Source organism: Primulina tabacum, chromosome 10, assembly GCF_025594145.1.
Source record: "Primulina tabacum isolate GXHZ01 chromosome 10, ASM2559414v2, whole genome shotgun sequence".
Classification (NCBI taxonomy): domain Eukaryota; kingdom Viridiplantae; phylum Streptophyta; class Magnoliopsida; order Lamiales; family Gesneriaceae; genus Primulina; species Primulina tabacum.
In genome coordinates, this window is record NC_134559.1 from 3,286,990 (window position 1) to 3,313,277 (window position 26,288).

Consider the following 26,288-nt stretch of genomic DNA (forward strand, 5'->3'; position numbering starts at 1 on the left):
TATCAAATATTATATAAACTCCATACAATTATTATTATCCTTTGTTGATGAATCTTCATTTACCGGAACAAATAGCACAGTATAGAAAAATTCTGAAAAGTTGGACGGGGGATCGGTTTAATGGATGGGGTCAAAAAATCCAGAGGTTGCACAAAGAAACGAATCATTTCTGTTGTTCTCATTCAATTAAAGGCAACTTAGCTCGAATACTTCAGAAGGAAAAGAAGATAGAAAAGCTGTCGGAGCATAAAGAAATATATTGGAAACAAAGATCAAAAGTGAATTGGCTGAATAATGGGATCAAAAACATAAAATACTTTCATTTATTTGTTTATCAGCGTCAAACAAATCATATCAAGGGTTTGAGGAATCTGAATGGAGATTGGTGTGCTGAGCATCAGAGTACGGTAAATATTGTTCATGATTATTTTACCACATTTTTCTCATTTTCTAATCCATCAGCACAGGACATTGCAGAAATAGTGGATTATATTGATCCTATCGTGGAGAATAATATGAATGATGTATTATGTACTTCTTTCTCGGGAGATGAAGTTGTTTTTCACGTGCATCCATCCAAAGCTCCTTGACCTGATGGTTTTCTATCATAAATTTTGGTCGGTGATTGGGCAGAATGTTACTGGCAGTGTTGTCAATTCTCAATGATCAGGGGGATCTTTCGGATTGGAACTCGCCGATCACAACGCTTATCCAAGAACCAGTCGATTTTCGACCTATTAGCCTATGTAACACCTGCTACAAAATTATGGCTCGAGCTATCACAAATCATAACGTTTGGTAAAGCACAACAGGTTTTTACAGTTTGGGTTTGCCCATGCCGAACAAGGCTTCGGCAATAGCCCGGGGCTCATTTTACAAGCCCCTTTCTATTGGGTCGGACTCAATTTTGACTCCTGGGCTCTAATCATGCAGCCTATTTCCTATATCCACCCCAAGACTATGATTATGACTGCCCAACACGAGAGTTTTAGCCTAAACAATATTTATGTTTAAGCCTTCTTCGCTCACAGAAATTAATGAATGACAGAGCCTAAAAGTGAAAATATTTCAATTACAATTAAACATGAAAATTAATTCAACTGCTTGAGCTTCAGAACAGCAAGCCATGCTCCCGAGCAGAATCTGCAAGGGCCTCAATCCGCCCATGGTAGGGGTAACCACCCCGATCGAATGCTACCTTTGTTATTCCTTTTTCAAGACAAGTTTTTGCTATAATTTCACCAACTCTTTTGGCAATGTCCTGACATCACAAACCTTTATGTTAATGCTTGTATAATAGGTATAAAAAAAAGTCATGGATAAGGGATAAAAGGAAGGTAAAGCAGCGAAGAATGAACCCTGCCTGCTTTCACAATTTAATTCCAGCAGAGTAAATGTCACACTCATAGCTCACCAGATTGTTGCACACAAGGGTTCACAACTCTTGAATTGCAATTTCAGTTCGATAGCTAAAGCTTATAATTTTATCAAGCATTGACAAGGACAGACTTACGAGAACAAGCTACTTAAGCTTTTCTGTGTAAATTTTTAGGCATGGTTCCCTACAACTTTTTTTTTTCCATTTAATTCACTATGGGAGTAAAATCTTTTAGTTGAATTCTCATATGCAAGACACTGGCATCAAAATTTAAGAAATATTCACAAGTTGGATGACGATGGAACGAGCAAATAAAGTAATTTGTTAGCCAATGGGACTCTTCAACGGCAAAGAATTTCTAAAATAATCAATTAGAACATCATAAATATGCAGTGAATGCATTTAGCAACGCTACTACTTTGATTTTTGATATGTGGAAATTCACTTACAATGGTAGGACCAGAACTGTAGTCAAACTCCTCAGAGATGGGTTTCTGCACGGTAGAGGCAGAAGCAAGAGTGTGCATCTTTGAATCGTCGATCACCTGAACATAGATATGCTTGTTCGAGCGAAAAACACATAATCTTGGTCTTTCTGTTGTCCCTTCAACCTGAATAAAATGTGTATTGTCAATTTAATAGAGTACAAAAGCTCCAAAATTCAAAGGAAAAGTTGATCCCTAAAAAAAGTACATATAGCTCAACTTTTATTTCACATCTCACAAGCTTTTTGTACAATGGCATAAATGTCTATCTTACATCAATAACAGGAAAATAGCATCTTAAAAGCTCCTAGAGCGTATTTGCTCGATCAATTTAGCAACTTATATTAAGATCTAGCATCTTTTATCTTCAAAAACTAATATGAAGAGATTCACAGCTTTAACCTTCAATCCTACAATTAATATCAAAACCAAGATCATATGTTCTGAACTTGTAGCTGGACCCGTTACTCGGAGATAGAATGTTAGGAGCAACGGTTGCTTATATTGTTCTGAATGGCAAAATTATTGAGATATAGCACGTGGGCTACTGTGTAGTGTGGAACATTTATATGTTTGTTAACAGGAATAACTTTTGATAGAACATCATGCGCTTGATCCAACATGTTGCATATGGTAACAAATGATCAGTAACAAACAAATTATACAATCAATATGTAAGAAAAGTTTTCTTCTTTATTGCCTTCTCTAGCTAAATAAGGATGAATTATGTAGAATATCGCCCATGAGCAAACCATGCAAGTAAATAACAATAAGATAAAAGGACCGGTGAACATAATTCTTATCCTAAAAAGCTGGCCACCATTCACCATCACAAACCTTACATACAACCTCGACAACAATTGGCCAAAATAACAGCACTAGTTCACTCATTTTGGCAAACACTTGGGGTATTTTTGATACCCATTTAAACTTTCTTCATCAATAATCTCATATACCTATAAAGCCGATTCTTGTCGATCCTAAAACAAACAGGATAGAAAACTTGCCTTCTTGCGGATACGAGAATGGCGAGCAATTCTATCCTCTGTTCGAGTCCCGGACTTGGCATGAACAATCAGTGGCCGAGGTCGGTGACTCAGTAACGGCACCGAATTTGGGCAACACTCATTGCAAAGCTGCTTCTGTTTGGTACTGACCAAAGTGGTCTGCAGAAACGAGAGCGAAACTGAAGTGCTGGACATTTCTTATCACTTCTCTTATCTCCAAATGTTTCCTAGAGGGAGAGAATGACGTTGGCTTCAAGATAAGGAGAGAGAAAGGAAGGGCCAGGGAAACAATTTTTTGGTATTTACAAAGTGACCCTTTAAAAGATGAAAATTATAATTTGCACACCAAAAAAGTTCTCCTGTTAGAAATTACTGTTTTAACTTTTAATATTTGCCCCATCTCAATTAAAACAATAAAACTTTATATTGTAAAAATATTAAATTCAACGTTCTTACCTCATATCACGTTAAAGGTAAGTTTTATGTTAAGAAAAGTTACCTAATCTTTCTTTCAATTTATTCCTTCCCTCACAGTGATAACAATCTTATTTATTTTCTTTCTCCAAAACATATTTTTCCTCCTTTTTATATGCCCAATTAATCATTACTTTCAGAGTAGGTCTCTTGTGAGACGATCTCACGAATTTTTATCTCTGAGACAGGTCAATCTAATCGATATTCGCAATAAAAAGTAATATTATTAACATAAAAAGTAATTTTTTCATGGATTACCCAGATAAGAGATCTGTCTCACAAAATACGACCCGTGAGATCGTCTCACGTTACTTTTAACTAAATTTTCTTAATTTCCCAAAATACTCTATAATTGTATTTATTATATAATAACGTGAAAATATTATATTTATTTTATTTTAATGAAAAGGCCAAACAGACAATCTATTTGCCCAATCGTTGACCCAATAGCACAAATCTACAGTCTCGCCAGAACAAATAAAACGTGAAAATTCCCAACGGTCGAAAAGTAATAGACAAATAGCGGATTAAAGCAGAAAATTCCTTCCCCTCCAACGGTCCACTATCTCTTCGTTTATTCTCCGCTTTCTTTTTTTCTTTCTTTCTAATAAGCTCTGATCTGGGATTTTACACACATACTTGGATTTTGAACTTGTTATTTTTCGTCTGTATGTGTTAAATTTTTTTTGCTTCTTTTACAGAGATAAGACTAAATGGACGTTGCAATAATTGATTGGAAGAATGTAGATTCAAGATTTGTGAGAGACGAGATGTATGAGCTCATCGATGCCCCGAAATGGATTGATTTTTTGGCCTCGGACGTCCCTCTTGACGATGAAGCCTGGTTTTGCCGCCCCAGTAAGCCACAAAACAAACACACGCACAAACGGTTTTGTGGGGTATATATATAATGCAGGTGTATGATAGTTGGGGAGGGGTTTGATTTTCTTGTTTTTCTCTTGCGCTGATGACTTTGGGCGTGTTTATTCGGTTAATCAATGTGTGAATTAATGTATAGGTTGTAATCACCCCAAGACAGCTGAAGATTTCTTTCATGGGAAAGAGAGGACTCCCACTTCGAATTCTAAGGTTTATTTATTTTGCCTTATATTTCTTGTTCACTGCACAATTAATGTTTGGTGTTGAAAATTTATGTGAATCGGGTGTTCGGATGTTAATGAACGTGAAACAATTCCCCGTCGGGTAAACTTTTTCCTGCAATGGACATCTGAGCTTCAAATTGACATTTTCAAAAATAAAAAATCCGGGGCATAACTTCATATTTTGTGTAATTGTTACCAACTTTGATACAAACGGGCTCGATAAGATTATTGATTATGTTATGATTTGTCTGCTTTTTTCTCATTTACTGCATGTGTCTCCAGCTTCAGAAATCTGCAAGAGTTTCTGAGATTCTTCCATTCGGTGAAGAAAAAACAAGGTATCGATTACAGTATTTTAGCGTTCAGTTTAGCACGGTGTGGGTGGATCTAGGTATCGTCTACTAACACAGGTTCTCCGGTTTGTAAATCTTGAACCTGTCACGCATAACATAAACAGGATATTAACTAATCTAAAATCTGCAGAGATGCGAAGTTGAAGAAAAGAGCGACAAATCCAACTTCTGTTTTGTTAAAGGACACAAACGACCGCAAAATCCTTGTTGATGGGGAAAATCAAAATCCCAACTTCTCAACCCCTCCAAATCACAAAGCTAAACTCAGAAAAGAGGCAATCAAATCAAGCACGGAGAAGAAACCAAGGGATGATAGTGCAATGAGCAAAGCCTATCAAATACCAAAGCTGAAAAGTACTTTATCTGCAAGAGATTTGTTCTCTGGTGGTGGGGATATACTGAACAAGGTTGCAGAATTCTGTAATGAGTTGAAGAAACTAGCTACTAAGGTTAAAGATAGTAAAGATATTGGGGATGTCGATTCTAGGGATTCTGGGGAGTTTAATACCAAAGAAAAGGAAAAGAAGCCATTGCTAGAGTTGAGCAGAGAAGATGTGAAAGCAACGGAAACCAGAATGTCAAAGGAAAAGCAGCGAAAGATCAGGTAAATTTTCTCTTCCACTCAGGGTGCACCCGACAAAAGTATTCCACTCAACCAGGACAAGTTAAATTTTATGTGTGATTTTATCGCAAAGCTTTCAGGTCCAAGGATGCATTAATTAATTTTATATTAAAAAATGCATTAATTTTTTAATCAGCTAGCTGTAAGAATCTTGAAATCTATTGCAGAAGAAAAGATGATGCAGAGAACAACATCCCTATGGTATCTGTGAAAAATATCAAGGATGGTTTACCAAAGATTCGAACTTTACCTCCTACTCCACAGTGTTTCTCTGCAAATCGCGGGGCGTTGCAAGCTGAGACAACACCTAAGACTTTCATGTCCAAACCTCTGGTATGTGATACACAATATCCAATTATGGATTGATTTCAAATTTAAAATTCAACAACAATCTTCTGAAAAAAGAAAAAAGTATAATGAGGCAGCTCTCTAGGTAGATGGTTCGGCTCCTTGCAAATTCGTGCTTAATAATCGCACACACCAGAAGCCAAAGAAAACTTGCACATATTTCTAATATGCCAGATGTGTGTTTCTGACTGAACATAACAATGCTTAAAATACAGGGAAGAGGGATTCTGCAAGAGGTTAAGCAAACCAACAAAGAGAGTAACCAGGTCGAACATGAGAAGATCAACCCTGAAGGAGAAACTCCAGTTGGAGCAGCTGAGAAAGAAGCAAGAACTTTGAATGCTTTCTGGTTCTTAAAACCTTGCACTCTTTCAAGCTATTAAGTAGCATTAAAATAACTAAAGAGATATTTATATATATATAACCATTCTTTTATTATTTGTACATTTTACATTTGTTTGAGAATAAGTTTGAAACAAAATGTTGTAAAACATTATATAACCATGACGTACTTGAAATTAGATGAGAAAGATTCTTTCCTACCACCAATTTCTTTGTCAATTTCTATCAAGAACGTGCAATAGAATACTTGTCATTATATAAATATGGCACAGTAAGCAACCACGGACCCTATACATCAGCTCCTTTCTCGATCCACTCAGACAGCTCCACTGATTGAGATAGCGTCTACCTTAAAAACAGACAGCATACTAGTGCAACTAATGAGAAATAGGTCGCAGTAATTGTTTCAAGAATACCACTTTCAGTCCAGATAATTTTTCGAACTCAAATTGGAGAGATTGAAGTATTGAACCCCCTTTGTAACATCTCGACACCTCGTTGCAAATCACAGGGTAAGCCCCTGGGAGGAAAGTCTAGGACTTGAATTTGGGTTTTCGCATAAGTTAAACAAACCGTACGTAATTGCATTTCAGTGATATCCGTAGCTCTAAATTGAAGATGCTACAGTGGAAGAAAAAAATGGCAACAAGCTCGTATTCAACAGTAATATATAACACCACCAAGGGGAAAAGCCCTAAATCAATACCAAATTCATGAAAAGAAAACGTGATTAGCTTTTATTATCTCAAAACACATCAACAATCGGCATCCCACAAGAACACTTCCACGAACCACAATTCCTCAACATTTTTATAGCGTCAAAAACAGAGAGAAAAAAAAAAACGGGGGCCAATATTCACAAGCTCAGTTTCGTCAAACCGGGGTTGTAATCCCAGATCGTTCAAAAATCATCTACCTGGTATTGTTACAAAGTATACAGTTCAAGATCCTGGAACAAGCATACCTCAAACGTGGAAATATTCCACCAGTATGAGAACTCGACTCCCTCAAGATATCCTCCATCGTCTCCACAAACAGATTCAAGCTTCTGACCGGAGGGATGTAAAGGGTCAAAGGGACGGCAGAAAACGCCACGGCGAAGAACAAATGCAACATCTTCGAACCCAACCGCAATTGACTAAGTGGGCTTGTGAAAGAAACAATCTTTTTTAGTGGGATTGCTATTGATTCGTGAAAAGAAACTGAGACAGAGGGGCTCGCTCCTTGATTTGGAAATTATGGAGTGGTTGATTTTAGGATGATGTGGTGAGATTGGGGAACGCCAGCTTAGATTTCACAACTTATTTATTGGTATTTTATTTAGGTGAAGATTTCATTTAATAACATCGTTTTATTAGGATAACAACCGGCCCTCGGAGGTCTACCCGTGATCTCCACAACCGCTGATTTCTGTGAAGGCCTTGCATCTTTCCATTTTCACTTAAATTGTTCGTATTTGTTCGGAATAATTATAGGTTGCCTTTGGATTTATAGATTTAGATATGTCAGTATTTTAAATAGCTAAGTTGTATAGTAGATTTGAAATGGAAACATGAAAAAAAATATCAATTAACATAAGATATTCCAAATTCTTCATATGAACTTGGAACCAATGAAAACAATATATTCGAGTTGTGGATTTAAAATCTTAAATGTAACTGAATAAATAATGGAAAAAAACGTTTAAATATATTGACATAAGCATCACATTTAATCTGAAAAGATTATATCGAAATATGCTTATGAAAAAGTTTAATCAACAATAAATCCATATTCTAAGAAAAAAACTATATTCTAATTATTTTCCAAATATCCCATTTTTAGTTGCATCAAAATTAGAAATCCAACTCGAAAACTCGTTCAAAATATGTTATAGAGTAGGTTTCTTGTGAGACGGTCTCACGAATCTTTAAATATGAGACGGGTCAACCCTATCGATATTCACAATAAAAAATAATATTACTAGCATAAAAAATAATAATTTTTTGCGGATGAATCAAATAAGATATCAGTCTCACAAAATACGATCCATGAGATCGTCTCACACAAATTTTTATCTATTTTATACATGCATGTGATCCTTTTTAGAGTTTTTTAGTTCTTCACGGTGTCAGACACTTGTGTACCAGATGTCTATTGTATATGTGCACACGTGTTTAGATTACAAGGTTTCAATGTTTTTTTTTTTATGCTAAATTCATTCTTCTACAAATATTTTATTTTAGTATAGAAATAAATAAAAAGGGTGTCCGTCCACCTTTTGAAAAAAAGGGCGGATGTACTATGTGGGCTTTGCTGGCTTTTGATGGGCAGAATTTTGGGTCAAACTTATTTAATAATTCAGTTCCATAATTCTCGTTTAATATTGGGGAATTAAGCCAATTTTTTTTAGTAGTTTAGCCCACAATTTTATATTGGTCATAATATTGAGGAAACTAATGGGTTTTTTTTTTCCTTCTCTTAAAAAAATGCAATTTTTTCTATTTGCATTATATATTTTAGAGGAATGATTTTGTTTTAATAAAATTTGGATGTGATTTTTTACTGATATTGTTAATTATATGTTAGGATTATTAATTTTTTTTATTCTTTCCTTTCTTAAAAAATATTGAGTTGAATAATTTGTAAAAACGTTATGACTACATCTGCATTAAGATTCATATGAAATAATGAGTGTTGACTTAAACTCTTGTCAAAAACTTATGTGAAACAGTCTCACTGATAGTATTTTGTAAATGGATCTCTTATTTGGGTCATCCATGAAAAAACATTAATTTTTATGCTAGAAGTATTATTTTTTATTGTAAATATTAGTAGGATTGACCCGTCTCATAGATAAAGATTCGTGAGACCGTCTCACGAGAGACCTGCTCTAAACTCCTACTATTTATCGTATTTGGGGAAGAATCAACAAAAATAATATTGAGAAGACGAGAAAACTGAGAATGGGCCTCACATTTGCATGCATCAACTGGGCTAAGCCTGTCTAAAACAAACTTTTGGTCCTCCTAACAAAACCCAGGCCTTTGTTTGTGTAGGGACTCTATTAAGACCAATTCAACTAATATAATTTTATTGTGGTCAAAATAAGCCACCACCAACTCTCAACCACCCATCGACTAGAGACGGTCTTTTTTCTTTTTTGTCTGAAAAAAAAAAAGGAAGGTTCTATTCATGCGACAAAAGTCGTCTGTCACATGACAGATATGCGTGGCTAAAATTAATAATGCTTTATTTCGGATCATTTTGCTTTTTTGTGGTCCGGTATAATTTTTTAACCAATAAAAAAAGCAAAAAAAAAAAAAAAACTTGGATATTTCAGAGGAATCTATGCAACTTGACTTTTCTATATTCTTGTTAGCAGGCTCACCTCTCTACATATATAGATATAGACCTGAACGTCTTAACCATGCAAATATAATTTAGATCGTATTCCATTTATATAACTATTTTTCATTTGCTTGTTGGGGGGAAAAAAACCAAAGAGGAGGGTTACAGAGATGGAAAAGCTTTTCCAAATCGTGAATCCGAGCAGCACTCATGATTCAGATGCGCAAGAAGAAAGGCTGAATAAACTGATCAAAGCAAAGGAAAAGACAGCCAAAATACGGGTTTACGTCCAAGATGCTTTAGGAGGGTCGAATCCGACGGTGTGGGAGGTGGCTCGGTCAGTCCAGACCAAGAATTCACCGACGAATTTTGGTCAAGTACGGGTTGTAGATGACCTGCTGACATCCGGATCTGATCGTAATTCGGAGAAATTGGGTCGAGCTCAAGGGCTTATTTCGTTTTCGGACTTGTGCGAATCGGCCCTGACTATGAACCTGACCTTCTATTTCCACGGAGGCGAGCATAAAGGTGGCAGTATTTGTATCGGTGGACGAAATCCGATCAACAACAAGGACCGTGAGCTGCCCATCATTGGTGGGACTGGAGTTTTTCGGATGGCGAGGGGGTACTCGATTTCGAACACTTTCTCTTTCGATCCGGTCTCGAATTATGGTGTTCTGGAGTACACGTTTTATGTTGCTTATCCCGATCATCACGAAGAAATTTGTTAGTTGAATTGGTGAAGGAAAATGATCGTCGTGAGTTTGAAAGTGCAATATCGAAGTTGGTCTCTTTTAATTATATTTTGTAATTCGTAAATGTCGCGTAAAATATGTCTTCCTAGATTTTGGATGTATGCGTTTGGAAGTTTGAACTGTTTTGCCCTTTTTCTTTCTTATTATTATTATTGAAAATAAGATTTTAAATCTTGAAAATATGAGTTGTAAATATTGAAAATTCGTGTGTGATTATGTATTTAATGATATATTTATTTTTGGATTATTTTTAAAAAAATTCTATAAATAGATCTTCTCAATTTGTAAATAAAAACACAATTGAGTAGATAAAATTTTATAAAATGTGTATTTTCATATATTTTCTGAGTTTGAAATTTTAATTTTTTATCGTAAATTTTTATTTTTAAATCGAAAACAATTAAGATACGAAAACTCATTTCGTCAACGTGAGTTAGGTTCAAATTTTTTATCCCCCAAAACTTTTAGGTGGCACGAATATGTTGATCGAGTCAAGCAATTTTACTTCATGATTGTCGATTAAGTTGGATTAGTTTAAATCTAACAACTTATTAAACCTTGCTGTCAAATTATTGTCTAATCGTGTATGGTCAAAAGCGTGTCTGCTTATATTTAAAAATAGCCTAAATATATTATTTATAACTTGTTCAATAATCTATAAGCTATTTGAAAATACATGACAACTTTATTTTCGTGAGATCATATAAATTTTTATTCAAAATAATCTCTATATAATTTTAACTAGTATTTGAGCTCGTGGTGTAAATATTTCATAAATAACATCAGTACGGTCAACGGAATAGTCCCTTTCATTAAAAAAAAAATAATAAAAAAAAATAAGACTTACTTAATTAAGGTAGGACCACATTCAGATTACGTTGATTTGGCCAAATATATGAGAAATCAGATCAACCATATGTGAAAATAATAATGACAAACTTGTGTGAGTCGGTCTCACGAATCGTATTTTGTGAGACGGATCTCTTAATTTGGGTCATCCATGAAAAAGTATTATTTTTTATGTTAAGAAGTTATTTTTTATTGTGAATATCGGTAAAGTTGGCCCGTCTCACAGATAAAGATTCGTGAGATCGTCTCACAAGAAAGCTACTCATGAGTAAATTGCTGCTTTTAAGATTTTTCAATATTTTTTTATTGACGCTTTAATTACATTTTAGTATAAGTTTCTTTTCTATTTTTTGTTTTTTTGTTTTTTTCAAGAAAGTGAAATTGGGTATTTTATGTGATCTTTTCACATTCGGAAGACACGTACATAAATTTTATTGGTCTCGGATGGAGATGGTAATATTATCCTTTTTTACATCCGCTGCATCCCTCGTTTGTATAGTTTTTTTTATTATTCCAAAATAAAATATCAGGAAAAAGTACAAATCAAATATATAAAAAAAGAAAAAAATACATTGGCAAAAATGTTAAAGGCCTTTAATTTGCAAAACAAAAATTTGGGCCAATAGGTTCGAGTTAAAACAATCCAAAAGTAGAGCCCAAACAAAATGTGCTGGTTTCATGGGTAAATCATGTGCAATAAATTGACCTGAATCCCATGAACATCGATCAAATGTCTTTTTGACTCTATTAATCTTGTGTTTAGTATTATGGATGGACCAAGAATACTATTAAACACGTATACTCTATTTTTCATATGCGTCTTAAATAGAATATTCGTTTCACAAAATTGACATGTGAGACCGTCTCACAGGAGTTTTTGTGATGTTAGATACATTCTCATTGAATTTATTTAATCTTTCTATATATTATCAAAATTAGTTGCTGGATTTAAGTTTAATGCTTTGAATCGTCTCATGATTGTATTTTGTTTTATTTTATTATTATTATTATTATTATTATTATTAAAAAACATATTTATGCAATGAATGGAACTCATTATGTCTTAGTACAAAAGCAAAAGCTACTCTCGATATTGCCTCTCATCATGATATATATGTGCCATTCTTATATCCCAATCTACCGTCTAACTTCAAATCTACGAAAATAATGCTTACTTGTAATTTTGAAATATTGTAATTTCATCGAAACCGTCGCGAATTAAGGAACTCGTGATCGATGAAATCCATGGATTGTGGCTTTAATCTTTGAAATGTTTCACCCATGCTTGACATTAATTTACTTTTAGTTTAGGAGCACTTAGCAATGACGAAACCGAAAATTGTTGGTGTATTTTCTTTATTGTGAAAGAAAATGGAAGTCATTAATGATGAATAATGATGGGAGTAACCTTTCGTGTATTAATTTAATCCCAACTGGGGATTTTACAAAAGTGAATATCAGTGGTCAAAAGGGTTAAGTGTTGGAGTTGCTAAATTGTAATTTAATTTAAAATAAGTGAATTATAGGCGAAAGGGGAGAGAGTTTAAAAGCGTGCTTACTTTGATATGATTCCCCTTGGCCACATTAAAGGAGATCAATTCGGTGTAAAGCGCCCCACGAATATTAAATATCTAATTGCGTTTATTAGTTAAATTTTTTTCTTTAATTAAATTTTATGATCTTAAAATAAATTGTCGATAAAAGAGCTATTGGGGCTATTCACTCAATCGCACTTTTGTTTTCAAATAAATTACTGACGTTGATGTCATCATTGTTCGTTTGAGTGAAGTGACATACACATGAGATCTGATTCGAACCGCGAAAAAAATATTTCCAATAAATAAATAAATAAAAACCCTCCCTTTATATAAATGTCACACGCTCATGTACAACACTGGCAACTTCTACATTAATGGCTAATTACAGAATGGATTCGTCGGAAGATGAAGCATTATTCCGATCCTATCCTTATGCACTCTACTTCGTTCAAAGCCCGTCAAATGTTTCCCATACCAACACCAACAACAATAACAACGACGAATTGTTTACGTATCATGATCACCAATCTCCACTTCAATCTGATCATCGAAACTTGTTGATCAACATCAACCCGGTTTACTCGTCGTCTAGAGCATCCACCAACTCGTTTCTTCACGACAAGGAAAAGAATTCTGACGAACAAACACATAAAAACCGTGGTCGAATAGTATTGAAAAATGGGTTCGATGACCATCATGATGATGATGAGCTTTTTGGCGATCCGAGGGAGAGAGGGTGGCAGAAATATTTTTCATTGAGGTATTCGGATGCTTGGTGGTGGATTTGTGTGCAGTTGGCTTGGAGGTTTTTGGTGAGTTTGATGATTGCGTTGATCGTTTTCTATGTTGCTGCTAAGCCACCAACACCTCGAGTGTTCGTCAAGGTATAATATACATATATGCACATTATATTTTCCTTTATTTTCTAAAAACATTTGAAAATTTTAATTTTTTTAATCGAAAATGCTGATGAATTTTAGATTTTTTTTTTTTTTTTGGAATAAATTTGTCGAGAAGAATCGCAAGTTGCGATTTAAGTAGAATTTAAAATACAAATTATGGGTCAGATTGAAGCCCAATGTATAAAGGCCCAAGACAAATTATGACATATTAGGCCTCAATCCTATTCCGACTTTTAGGTCTCTGAAATGGTGTTTCTATTCATAGCCCAATAACACGACTCCTAAAAAGAACTCTCTTTTCAGCTGAAAAAAGAAAATAAAGAAGAGAAATTCTCGAAGAAGAATGAAATCGAAGTCGAAAAGCCATACTTTATGTTTTTTTTGACATTTCAGATAATTCTTAAAGAAAGATATGAAGTGATCACAATTATTAGGTTAAGAGTAGGTCTCTTATGAGACTGTTTCATGAATCTTTATCTGTGAGACGGGTCAACCCTAGCGATATTCAAAATAAAAAATAATATTCTTAGCATAAAAAGTAATATTTTTCATGGATGATCCAAATAAGAGATCCGTCTCACAAAATACGACACATAACACCGTCTCATACAAGTTTTTACCTTAGGTTAATTGTACGTTACAAATGGAGAATACAATTCATTGCATAACCACTCACATAAAGCTTAATATTCAATCTCTCCCCCTCACTCACTCACACACACACACACACACAATATAATAAAGTATGATTGAATATAAATATTTTTTTCCAACTTAATTATGTTTTATTTTCATAAAATTAGTGTGTTTGAGAGATTAAATTAATAACTAATCGTTTACAAGATTTAAGTTAAAACCAGTGAATTTAATAATTTTTTTGTTAATTGAGTTTAGTACTTATGACTAAATTAAATAATTTTAATTTGCAGATGGGTGGAATTCACCAGTTCAAATTAGGCGAAGGAGTGGATGCGACTGGCGTCACAACCAAAATACTGAGCTGCAATGCATCAATGGATTTAACTATAGAAAACAAGTCTAGAATTTTCGGCCTTCACATCCACTCTCCAATTACTAAAATGTTCTTTGGCCATTTCCCTTTTGCAATGTCACAAGTAAGTAAAATTTAGGGGAAAAAAAATGATTTTCTTGATCCATTAAGTTGTTTAATTTTGGGTTTCCGTCCATTAAATTGTCAAACTACGGTTTTGGTATACTAACTTTAATTTTCAACTGTTTTGGAATTTTCAATATTATCCCAATATTTTTCAGTGTCACATCAACGAGATATCATATCAGCATTTTCGGTGTCAAACCAGTAATTTGACCAAATTAAAAAAGCTGAAAATTAAAAGTTATCCTACTGAAAACAAATTAAATTTGAAAACTTAGTGTATCAAAACTTAATATCAAACAAATTAATGGAAAAAAATTGTTTTACCTGAAATTTATATATATTTTGATACCCATTCAATTGGTTTATGAATTACTTTTTCACTTACATTTTTTTTTGGGGTATTATTATATTTCATATTAGGGTGCAGAAATGTATGCTGGTAGTGATGATTCTACAGTTTTCAAGTTATATGTTGGAACTGTAAATAAGGCAATGTATGGTGGTGGAAGAAGCATGCAAGACCTGCTTGAGTCCGGAAATGGTTTGCCTATCACTATTAAATTGAGTTTTGTTTCAAGTTTCAATGTGATTTGGGGACTTTTTGAACCAAAATTTCACCGTGAAGCTCAATGTTTGGTACTTATAGATAATTCATACGACAAGAAAAATAGGACCCAGAAATTTAGCAGCACTTGCACTGTAACTCCATGATATATATATATATATATATATATGTGTGTGTGTGTGTGTGTGTGTGTGTGTGAGAGAAAGGGATCCCCTCAGAAAGAAAAATTTAACTTGTATGGTAATTTTTCTGAGACTGCAAGTTTATTTACTTACTTGGGATAATAATATTTTTTGATTATATTTTTCGCTTTTTGTCATATTATAAGTCAATTCACGATTTTATTTCACGTACTAAATTTTTTTTTAAGTCAAATTTTCACTAAAATGCTAATGAAATGCAAGTTAGTGGACTAAAAATTATTAAAATAGTGATTTGACTAAAATCTTAAATTAATCGATAATATGATAAAAAATAAATAATAATAAAAAACGCATGTTACGAGACAAAAAATATCATTTTTTGGCTTATTCCTATCCCCGTGAAAATTGTTTGTAATTAGTCAATATATAATTGTATTGTTTAATTTGTATCCACGGGGCTGAAACTTATTTTAAATAAAAAATAAAATAAACATTGCTTTTGTTAATTCGAATTGAAGGGTGATATAAGATCGTCTTTATATAGATCATCTAATTATATATTTTGGACATCATAATCTTATATTTTTTAAATAAAATTTGAATTATTATTATTTTTTCTGGGAACAAAACAAGTGATAAGATCAGTGGCTATACGTACGGCTAGTACTCCACGTTTTGCTTTATTTTTAATGTCTATACATGCAGTGTAAGCTTTTTTCTGTTCCCGATACATTTATATAATACTACTGCTATATATATACGTATGTACGGATGACTTAAATACGCAATGCAATATCTTCCAAGAGACCAAGACAAATGTCGATTCTTTTCTTTCTTCTTTTGACAGCGAACATCGATGTTTTCGAGGTCATGCATGTAACATCGAACAATCGTTATACACAGTACTGGAGCTAGCTTCAAAATATTGGTGACTTAGCTCTGTCCGGAATTCATGTCTGAGGATACTGAGGGGATTCCACCACCGCCAGGAGGAAACTGGAGAATACCCATTTCGGTTTTCTTCAAAGATGCGAAGTAAAGTTTTATCTTATATATATATATATATAGGACTTGGCTAACGTAACGTCGTCCCATGAAATCAAATGTTTTGTTAAGACTTTTGATTATACATCCATTTTCTTGATGTCCGGATTTTAGGTTTGTTTTCAAACGAGATGATATCGGAATGGAGATTTTATGCATTGCACTCCCTGCTGCCATGGCATTAGCCGCTGATCCGATCGCATCATTGATCGATACAGCGTTTATCGGTCATTTAGGTAACGTTTGTTTCATTGTATGTATATATGCTATTTATGAAGCAATGCCATTGTTGTGCTCATTGGAGTGAGCACCGTATTTTGATATTATTTAACTAAATAGAGAAGGACCGGGGGATTCAGGGGTGATTTAGTGAATTTTTGAAAGAGATCACATAATTGCCAGTTTGAGAATATAATGAAATGTTTGTTCAAGAATTTATCGCAGTATATGCTTAATAGCATGGAAACATATGTTTTCAAGAAAATAGTTTTCTTTGTCTCTTGATCATGTACAGGAAACGTTTTCTTTCCTTGCCAAAAAAAAAAATGGACAGATTTTGCTAGCTAGGATAATAAAAATTGATTGGAGATATACATTTGCAGGTCCCGTGGAAACAGCTGCTGTGGGAGTTTCAATAGCTATATTCAATCAAGCTTCCAAGATTACCATATTCCCACTTGTTAGTATCACCACCTCTTTTGTTGCTGAGGAAGACACCGTCCGAAAAATCGCCGATATACAAGATGAACAAGGAGACGATCTGGAAAAGGGTTCTGGTAACAATAAGGATACGCATTCAAACACACTCATGCCACCGGACAACAATGATATGTTAGAAAACATAGAGATGGGTGAAATTACTGATGATCTAGACTTGGAAAATGGTATACAAATCTTGATTCTCGTCTAGGTTTTCCTTTCTAACACACTCACATGAATCACACAGCGGGGTTATTTAACTTGAACTTAAGACTTAACTCGAGATTTATGATTATAGCTAATATTTTTCCCTTTGGGCAGATTTCGTTACATGTAAGTCTGTTGATGCTCCTAGCATCGGTTCAAATAAAGAGAGAACGAAAATCGAACGCCGGAACATCCCTTCTGCATCTACGGCACTAGTTCTTGGTTGCATTCTTGGACTTCTTCAGACCACATTCCTTATTTGTTTGGCAGAACCATTTTTAAGTGCAATGGGAGTGAAATCTGTGAGTATCCAAGATATTGCTGCCTATTTTATTAGTACATATCACATTAAAAGGAAACATAACATTGCTATATATTAATTTCCAGGGATCTCCTATGCTAACCCCGGCGCACAAGTATTTAACAATAAGATCACTTGGGGCACCAGCGGTTCTCCTCTCTTTAGCCATGCAAGGAGTCTTTCGAGGTTTCAAGGACACTAAAACTCCTCTCTATGCCATCGGTAAGACTCTATCTTTGGTATGTTTTAAATTTTTACGTGAAATCAAGATTTAATTGAAGTTTGGCAAACCAATGGGTTCCCTACTTTAATTACTTTAGTCGATCGACCAGCATAGATCTGTTTATTTATCTGATCTCTTTTTTCGATAATGCACTCGAGTATAAAAATAAATTGCGGTTGAACTTTATGACCATAAACAGCTGCAGGAGATTTAACAAATATAATTTTGGATCCCATATTTATATTTGCTTGCCGGCTAGGTGTTTCTGGTGCAGCCATTGCTCATGTTCTTTCACAGTAAGTTCCACGTTATACATTTATTAAATCATCCCCAACATTTTATTACACTTGGTTTCATTTCATAAATCCAACTATCCAAGTGAATGTTTATCACGTACTCTATCATGAGATATGTTGCACGTATCGATCTACTCCGTGGGCAACACATGTGATGAACATCTACTTGATGTATATAATTATGTAATACCAATAATTAATATATAATTTGAAATGTCCATTCAAATATTTTTCAGGTACTTGATCTCCTTGATACTCTTTATCAAATTAATGAAAAAAGTGGATCTGCTACCTCCAAGTCTCAAGGATTTGCAATTGAAAAGATTTCTCAAGAATGGCAAGTACTTCCCTTCGCATGCTGCCCGTTTAATTCTCTAAATATCATTTGCAATAATCAAGAGTAAGATCAGAGGTTTAGACAGAGACATGGCGACAATGGTTATGAAACAAAACTAATAAAACTAACATTGGAAAGCATGCAAAAATGCCCGTACGTTAGTCAACTTAGAGAGTCGATGGTCACTAACCGTTATCTATTATCTCTAATCCAACACGAAATGTATGTAGCTCACATATTAGACAATCCTTAAATTTATCATGTCTTATATGATATAATATTTATTTTGTGGTCCATATTTCTTGGCTGAACATTTCCCCGATAACAGGTCTTCTTTTACTGGCAAGAGTTATTGCTGTGACAATATGTGTGACTTTAGCAGCATCGATGGCTGCAAGACTTGGTGCTACATCTATGGCTGCATTTCAAATATGCCTGCAGATTTGGATGACTTCTTCACTTCTTGCTGATGGCTTAGCTGTGGCTGGACAGGTATCCAAAACCATAAATATATATGTTTCTTTTAAATAATTCATATTAACCCAAGTTTCCACACATCCGAATAATTAATTAACGCTCCAATCTTTACAACAAGAGGATTAATGTAGTTTCACCTCTCTAATTTGTAGGCAATTCTTGCTTGTGCATTTGCTGAGAAAGATTATCAAAACGCAACAGCGGCAGCAGCCAGAGTATTACAGGTATAGTTCAACTATCCATGAACGGAACGTTGAGGGAAGAAATAAACAAGTGTTTGATAAGTTCATGTTTTCAGATGGGATTTGTACTAGGACTAGGACTTGCTGTCTTTGTTGGACTTGGTCTCGAATTCGGATCAGGGATATTTACCAAAGACAAAAGTGTAATTCGCATAATTGCCATAGGCATGCCGGTATGGATCACTCATCAAACATTTGCACTATTTTCTTCATACCACTTGTCAAACTAGTAAAACCTCCATCCTTTTTACGAACAGTTTGTAGCAGCTACGCAGCCTATAAATTCGTTGGCGTTCGTTTTCGACGGCATAAACTTTGGAGCATCCGATTTTGCATACTCTGCATACTCCATGGTAATTAAGTCAACGAAACATCATAAAATATAAAATCAAACAAGCAAAATCTCTATTAATTTTGAATTATTAAAAAAAAATGGATATTCAGGTTGTGGTGTCCATCATAAGCATTGGATCATTGTTTGTTCTGTCAAAATTTGATGGGTTTGTTGGAATTTGGTATGCTTTAACCATTTACATGGCACTCAGAACATTAGCTGGCGTTTGGAGGTAATTTGATTTGATTTCTCTTGAATGAAATAAATTTAAAAAAAAAAAATCAATGAAAAAAAAAATAACATTGTTTTAGTAAAGTGAAAAACAACGTACGATAAAAACAAAAAATCTACGAAATAAAGTTGGATTAATTTTCAGTTTGTAATGGTTATGCTTTATATTTGCAGGATGGGAACAGGAACAGGACCGTGGAAATTTCTTTGGAGTCGGTTGCTCCCTTAGAATACGTACATGTAATATAATGTTGTTATGTAGGATAAAACTGAACACTGGTGCATAAGTCACATGGTCTATTTGTAATTTGATTATGTGAGGTGAGACACAGTGTCCATATCATTTTAGGATGGACACTTTGATTATTGGTCCAGCTATGCATATGAATTATCATAGTTTTTTGAAATAAAATATTTCTTTTAATTTATTTGTAAATTGAATGCAAATTTCGCAAACCCTCTCGCAAAAGACTTACTCATAATATAAATTTTCGATACGAAAAATAATATTTTTCATAAAATATTTTTATTATAAAATTAATCAGTTATTATTAAGAGAGAGAGAACAAAGCGTATCTCTCTCATTTCCGAGTCACTGACGTGCATTTATGGTATCAACCATATCTTATATGATCTCTCAATCACATTTCAATTTTCAAACCTACTAAAGTCGCAACAACTCTTCGAGGCAAGGAAACCAATCGCCATCAATGTGTAGGCCCTTGTCGCACAATAATGCCTCATATTTGGGTTCGGTCGACCCTACCCCTGCGGGCACTGTCTGCAGGGGTCGATCCAACGACTCGAATTTTTTCGAGCCAATTTTTTTTTTTCTTTACATGGAGGTGGGCCCGGATCACTCATGTGGAGTGATCCGGGCCGTTCATTGCCCGTGCAGGCACTGCCTACACGGGTACGATGAAACAATCCTCGTATTTGTCCAAAAAACCATCCCAATTGTTTTTAGTTGATTTTATTCACCAAATAAATTTGGTTTCATCGACAAGTCAAATATAGATGTCTGTGGTGGGAATTCATAAAACATCTTCCTTCCTTGTTCACATCTGCTTGTTTAGTAGGGGATCGAAATCCATAAGCTAATTTTTGTTTCCTTGTACCCAAAAAAAGAATTGGAATTTAAATAAATGAATAGAGAGACTATTACAAAATTATTTTGTTCATGTCTAGCTTCATTTTTACAGAAATGCATCATTGTACCAACGTCACTAAATACAAGAAGCCACAAGCATCAATTATAAGCCTTGAAACCCAAAAATTACAATTATGACTTCATTAAATGGAATAAAGAGCAGAAATATATAAAATAGATGGATAACCTTAAGATTATATCGAATACAAAGGAACATTGTCCAAAACTGGACTGGGTTTTCTTCAGTACACAGCCCAGACAACAAATTGGAAACGCATTTAATAATCAACAAATGATTAGTGCAAGATACATCTTTCAAAAAATAATAATAATCACCATCATAAAAATCCACTATACCCATCAAACTCCCGAGCTTTAGAAACGCTGTGGTTACCGCTAGACTTGCACCTCTACACGGTCGAAAAAAGAGGGGATTTCTTTATATTTCCTAAAATAGGGGTTGTTGACTAACTTAATGGATTCTTGATCCTGTTTACTAGGCTACAAGCTGATCGTGTTGCATCTGCTCGAGCCAGGCTCCTATAACTGAATGATCAATAGAATCGATTTCAGAATTTGATTTCAAACACTCACCGGATGTCACGGCAGAACCAGGAATGGAAGCAGCAACAGGCTTTTCCATCATCTCAGGTGGTGATTCTTTGACAAGAGACTGCACCCACGACAAGTCGGGCTCCTCCACATCGTTGCCGAGTTCAAAAGAAGACGATCTCTTTAAGGAAACGTGATTGTTTCCACTTAGGAACCAGTCAGCTTTTTCATTGGGGGATCCCCATTTAGGCAGAGCAGCTACAGGAGATCCAAAGGTGGGGGCTCGGTTGGATCCAAGATCTCGGGAGCTGAGGCTACGCATCTGTAGCTGTTGCTTCTCACGATGAGCAAAAGCTGAGTAACGGGCACTCATTGGTGATGCAGATTCCAAGCTTCTTGGTGACATTCTTGGCGACGAGACACCAAGAGAAGCCTGCAATAGAGGGTGTTCAATATTTCTAGGAGAAAATGCTGTAGTGTTAATAGGTGATAAAATGTTCTGCTGCTGTTGAAACTGATTAAGAACAGCTGATTTGTGGGTGGGAGAAAAAACACCAGAATTAGCTGCCTGGTCAGAAGAAAATCTAGGGGATAAGGCAAGCTCGGCCATAAAGAGATCTTCAAGATTCGAAGGAGTAAGAGATGACTTGGATCTCGCAGATCGGTTCAACAAAGCAGAATTGGGATGTGGCTGTGAAAAACATGCCAAATCATTCATAACAAATTGCTGCGCATCAAAATCCCGCAACAGATTAAGATCCTCGGGTGGGATATCTCGGGCACTAAGGGAAGATCTTAGGCGACTGGACTGCAGATTGCTACCAGGTAGATTAAGGGTCGGGACATTTGGCTGAGGCCAAGGTGCAGATGAATGAGACATTGCATTTGCTGAAGGGGACATGCTCGGATTAAATACGGGAGACATCACAGAGTGTGATGATGGTGAACCAGGCAAAAGGCTTAAAGCTGTAGCCATGTCCATGAAACTAGCTGCAGAGGCAGCTGATATGGGTGAAGGAACACCAGATCCGGTAGAGCCATACAAAGGACGAAGCTCTTCTTGAGTGTGCGCAAAAAAGCACACCTGTCTGCCACAGCTAGTGCCATCTTTACACAGTCTTGTTCGATACTGAGCAGGATGCAGCCAACATTCGAATACACCATGTGCATACTCGCACATGTCTCCTCGCCGACACGCACCCTTACGAAAATCAGGACAAGGGACACAACTGTAATGGAACTTCCGAGGATCCCTTCTTCGAGCATTTTCTCCAGGATGAACAAAAGGGCACTCGGTCCAATCATGAGAATAAGCTCTCGAACAAGGCCTGACCTTGAAAGAGAACATACGGAACTCATCAGTTGAATAGATACTATTCCGAATGTCGGGCAGAGATGGATCCACTGGATATTGTTTCTTCTCAGACAAAGAATTAGCAGGAACATCACTGGATTTTAAGACAGCAGGAGTAGATATATAGTTGGATGGTGACGATGGAGAAATGCTCTCCTGGTTTGATGATAAAACAGGTGAGGATGCATTCGAACTACATAAAGAAACAACATTGATGCCTTCGCCAACTGATCCATCAGAAATATTGTTCAAGAGCAATTCCCCGAGAGCAGCCCTGGCACCAGGAAGCTTTGGAGGGGCAACAATCACATCAACTGGACGGCAGCCGTCTACATCCTCGACATTAGGATCAGCGCCAGCAGATAACAGTAGTTTCACAACATCAAATGCATGGATAGAGCCTCCATAAGCAGCACAATGAAGAGCAGTCCACTTGTCTTTACCACACGATTTATTCAAATCAACCTCTGGCAAAGCAACTATCAACTTCAACACATCCACACTGCCATAAGTAGCTGCTACCATCAGCGGAGTTCTTTCTTCCTCGCTGATTTGCTTTGAACCTTTCTTCCGAACAAACCAAGGCCCAGTTTCATCAACTGGGGACAAATCAAACTCAATGTACCTCTTGAAAGATTCGAGATCATTGTTGGCAGCAAACTCAAGTACACTGGAAAAGGAATCTTCAGTCTCCACAGATAAATTACTCATGTCCTTCATTTCATTCGATTGTGAATCAGCAGCCTTTTGGGTGGTAGAAGAACTTGAATTTGATTGCTCCTGCCCACTGCACATAGTCCAATCAACTACAGAACAACCAAGAACTATCTGAATCAAATGAAAATAAACAGATATCAATGGACCCCTCCCCCAAAAGAGTAAGCATGATCCATTCAAAAGAGAGATACAAGGTTTTCTTATTATGTTATCGGTCATAATTTTTTTTCATTCCAAATGGTAAAATGTTATGTTCCGCACGAATAATCTTGAAACTTTTGCGCGTACATTAAAATCTTGTAACTTTGTGCATAAACAGCTATGTCAATATTGAATAATAAGTGCTAAACACCATACAAAAACCACAACATCCAAGTACCCGTTATGTTGAGATAAAGCAGGGTATAAACCAAATTAACAAAAAGTACATCATCAATTTAAAGTAAAACTTGATAACTATTCACACCCGTATCGACCCAAGAATTTGAGGCCAGGTGCTATTTTTTAATATTCTCGAAAATAGGTCCCTAAGATCTTGAAGACTCCCACTTTATTTAGAAATATAAGAAAAATTAAAGAATAGAGAAGCAAGCCAATATTGTATCACAAACAAACAGATGCAAAACATGGTCAAATTAAGAATCTAACTTCGAAATATTAAACCACGTTTTGAAAAGCAAACAAATTTAGCTTTTTTCACCAAAAATACCCCGATAAGATCGAATCTTCGGTCCTAAATACATTCGAACCTAATATACCAATCACCGATTCATTTAGACGATTATAGAGCTATCCATACAGCTCAGTGACATCAAAAAAAATTAGCTAAAAAGGAAACTCCATCAAATCATTGAAAATACAAGCAACAAAATAGATTTCATAATCCCATAATCTATATCAGGGCGAACTTAAAAAAAGATTTTTCACATCAAACAGAAAATTGGAGTCAACCCAACTCAACAAATCAGCTCGACGCATTGAAAACCCAAAGAGAATAAAATAAATGAGAGATCCCAGAACATAGAACTAACCGATGATCCCAAAAACAGAGCTTTTACCGAGATCTACCAACGGATCGTATCAATCAAACTTTTACAATCTATTTGTTGAAGAGAGGAAATAATGATTAAAATAAAAATCAAAGAAAGCCGAAGTTTAAAGAGATGTGATCTTCATCGTACAGATTTGCAACTCAAAAAGACAGTGGGAGAAGTCTTTTCCAACGTAGCCATGGATAGAAACAGTGCGAGTTAAGTATGTATATGTGGGGAAAACGAGAAAATATAGAGAGAAAGCGACAGGAAGGAGGCCTGTGATAGAGAGTAGTGAGAGAATGCGTTGCTTTTAGGCTTAGAGAGAAGCGGTTTTTAAATCGAAATGAAATTGAAATTGAAATTGCAATGAAATACAAAATGGTATTGAAATTCACGCTAAATGAGAGTCGAATTTCGAGGGAGATGAGAAATGTGGGACCAGCAAGCAAGGAAATTTGGATTTGGACGGTGAGACCGTAAGGTCGTGTTTGGTTGCTCTTCCTTTGATTGATTTTTTTCCCATATTTTCAATAATAATAACATTCTAAAATTGCCCCCAAAAAATAAATTTTTAATTAATTAAGAATTTATACATTTTATTTCATGAAAACGGTATGATTAATGTCATATTTCCTCTTTCTTAATCATTTCAAGTTTAGTCGACTAAAGATTCATTTGGATTAACACATAAGATGATATCAATTTTCTTTTTCAAAAGTAACAGGATAAAAAAAATAACATTACTTTTGTAATTTATCATGCTAAATACAAACATGAGTATAGTATTAAAGAGTAGGTCTCTTGTGAGACGGTCTCACGAATCTTTATCTGTGAGATGTGTCAACTTTACCGATATTCACAATAAAAAGTAATATTCTAAGCATAAAAAATAATATTTTTTCATGGATGACCCAAATAAGAGATATTTCTCACAAAATACGACCCGTGAGATTGTTTTTTCACACAAATTTTTGTCAATATTAAATGTACACCCAACTTTTTTAAAAAAAATAAAATTAACCATATAAACAAATTGGTGTGTGCCATCCATTTGCTTTAGGAAGATATCAATTGTGGATATCATTCCCATTTTAGAATACTATTTATATAATTATGAAAATCAAATAAATTTTATATATTGATATCTATCTGCTATGAATGGATAATGTTGTTCGATCTAAAACTTGTTTGTGCCATTGTAGCTCCACTAATTTCTCATTTATTGCATTTACTAATTAAGTAGATGATTATACTGTGATGATGAATTACCACAAGCCCTAGATTTATTCGACTCATTAGATTTTTTTTTAAAAAAAGATATTAGATCTAATAGCTAAAATGAGGTCAGATGTATATTTTCATGTGGACTAATTGAAATTTTTTTACGAGATGGTCTCGTGAATTTATAACTATGAGATGGATTGACTTGCCTATAATTATCTTAAATAGTGATATTTTTTACATAAAAATAATATTTTTTCATGAGTTAAATAAGGTCAGAGAGTCACCTTACAAAATTGACTATTGAGACTCTCTCGAATGAATTTTTGTGTTTATATACTATAAATGAAAAAAATTAATTATCCAAGACGTCGCGTCATCAGAAAGATCACAAAACTCTATTGGACGATTTTACGAATCAATTTTGTGAGACATGTAATCTGATCCGAATAAGTAAGAAAAAGTATAAATCATAAATATTATTATTCATAATAAATAATATGAATCGAATTAGATCGTCTTATTGTTTATATATATATATATATATATGTGTGTGTG

The 26,288-nt window shown here is 34.8% G+C and overlaps 7 protein-coding genes across 11 annotated transcripts; 4 read left to right on the forward strand and 3 right to left on the reverse strand.

Moving 5' to 3' along the window:
* Window positions 1-764: 764 nt before the first annotated feature.
* Window positions 765-3,125, reverse strand: LOC142506088 (large ribosomal subunit protein uL18c-like). The gene is made up of 3 exons (XM_075619235.1): window positions 2,871-3,125; window positions 1,828-1,989; window positions 765-1,261 (listed from the first exon to the last, which is right to left on the reverse strand). Exons 1-3 carry the CDS (start codon window positions 3,063-3,065, stop codon window positions 1,112-1,114), a joined length of 507 nt encoding a protein of 168 aa, XP_075475350.1. The 5' UTR covers window positions 3,066-3,125; the 3' UTR covers window positions 765-1,111.
* Window positions 3,126-3,898: 773 nt separating this feature from the next.
* LOC142505970 (uncharacterized) lies at window positions 3,899-6,312 on the forward strand. The gene is made up of 6 exons (XM_075619108.1): window positions 3,899-4,202; window positions 4,363-4,433; window positions 4,730-4,785; window positions 4,931-5,404; window positions 5,590-5,755; window positions 5,986-6,312. The coding sequence occupies exons 1-6, from the start codon at window positions 4,058-4,060 to the stop codon at window positions 6,151-6,153; spliced, it is 1,080 nt and encodes a 359-aa protein (XP_075475223.1). The 5' UTR covers window positions 3,899-4,057; the 3' UTR covers window positions 6,154-6,312.
* Window positions 6,313-6,826: 514 nt separating this feature from the next.
* On the reverse strand, window positions 6,827-7,432 carry LOC142505971 (uncharacterized). The gene has a single exon (XM_075619109.1). It carries the CDS (start codon window positions 7,226-7,228, stop codon window positions 7,025-7,027), a length of 204 nt encoding a protein of 67 aa, XP_075475224.1. The 5' UTR covers window positions 7,229-7,432; the 3' UTR covers window positions 6,827-7,024.
* A 2,068-nt stretch (window positions 7,433-9,500) lies between these two features.
* LOC142505268 (dirigent protein 22-like) lies at window positions 9,501-10,340 on the forward strand. The gene has a single exon (XM_075618180.1). The coding sequence runs from the start codon at window positions 9,613-9,615 to the stop codon at window positions 10,171-10,173; it is 561 nt and encodes a 186-aa protein (XP_075474295.1). The 5' UTR covers window positions 9,501-9,612; the 3' UTR covers window positions 10,174-10,340.
* A 2,603-nt stretch (window positions 10,341-12,943) lies between these two features.
* On the forward strand, window positions 12,944-15,456 carry LOC142505573 (uncharacterized). The gene is made up of 3 exons (XM_075618611.1): window positions 12,944-13,468; window positions 14,416-14,601; window positions 15,024-15,456. The coding sequence occupies exons 1-3, from the start codon at window positions 12,959-12,961 to the stop codon at window positions 15,312-15,314; spliced, it is 987 nt and encodes a 328-aa protein (XP_075474726.1). The 5' UTR covers window positions 12,944-12,958; the 3' UTR covers window positions 15,315-15,456.
* A 636-nt stretch (window positions 15,457-16,092) lies between these two features.
* LOC142505394 (protein DETOXIFICATION 43-like) lies at window positions 16,093-19,961 on the forward strand. 3 transcript variants are annotated; one of them, XM_075618368.1, is made up of 13 exons: window positions 16,093-16,346; window positions 16,470-16,591; window positions 16,958-17,239; window positions 17,376-17,563; window positions 17,649-17,784; window positions 17,985-18,081; window positions 18,318-18,418; window positions 18,747-18,910; window positions 19,048-19,119; window positions 19,194-19,310; window positions 19,395-19,490; window positions 19,582-19,703; window positions 19,877-19,961. In XM_075618368.1, the coding sequence occupies exons 1-13, from the start codon at window positions 16,264-16,266 to the stop codon at window positions 19,929-19,931; spliced, it is 1,635 nt and encodes a 544-aa protein (XP_075474483.1). In that variant the 5' UTR covers window positions 16,093-16,263; the 3' UTR covers window positions 19,932-19,961. The 3 variants fall into 3 exon arrangements, with proteins under 3 accessions (XP_075474483.1, XP_075474484.1, XP_075474485.1); XM_075618369.1 differs by having other exon boundaries at window positions 17,991-18,081; XM_075618370.1 differs by lacking the exon at window positions 19,582-19,703.
* Window positions 19,962-21,018: 1,057 nt separating this feature from the next.
* Window positions 21,019-24,818, reverse strand: LOC142506244 (zinc finger CCCH domain-containing protein 30-like). Of its 3 annotated transcripts, none has more exons than XM_075619435.1 (2): window positions 24,507-24,818; window positions 21,019-23,545 (listed from the first exon to the last, which is right to left on the reverse strand). In XM_075619435.1, the coding sequence occupies exon 2, from the start codon at window positions 23,476-23,478 to the stop codon at window positions 21,349-21,351; it is 2,130 nt and encodes a 709-aa protein (XP_075475550.1). In that variant the 5' UTR covers window positions 23,479-23,545; window positions 24,507-24,818; the 3' UTR covers window positions 21,019-21,348. The 3 variants fall into 3 exon arrangements, with proteins under 3 accessions (XP_075475550.1, XP_075475549.1, XP_075475548.1); XM_075619434.1 differs by having other exon boundaries at window positions 21,019-23,564; XM_075619433.1 differs by having other exon boundaries at window positions 21,019-23,586.
* Window positions 24,819-26,288: the final 1,470 nt, after the last annotated feature.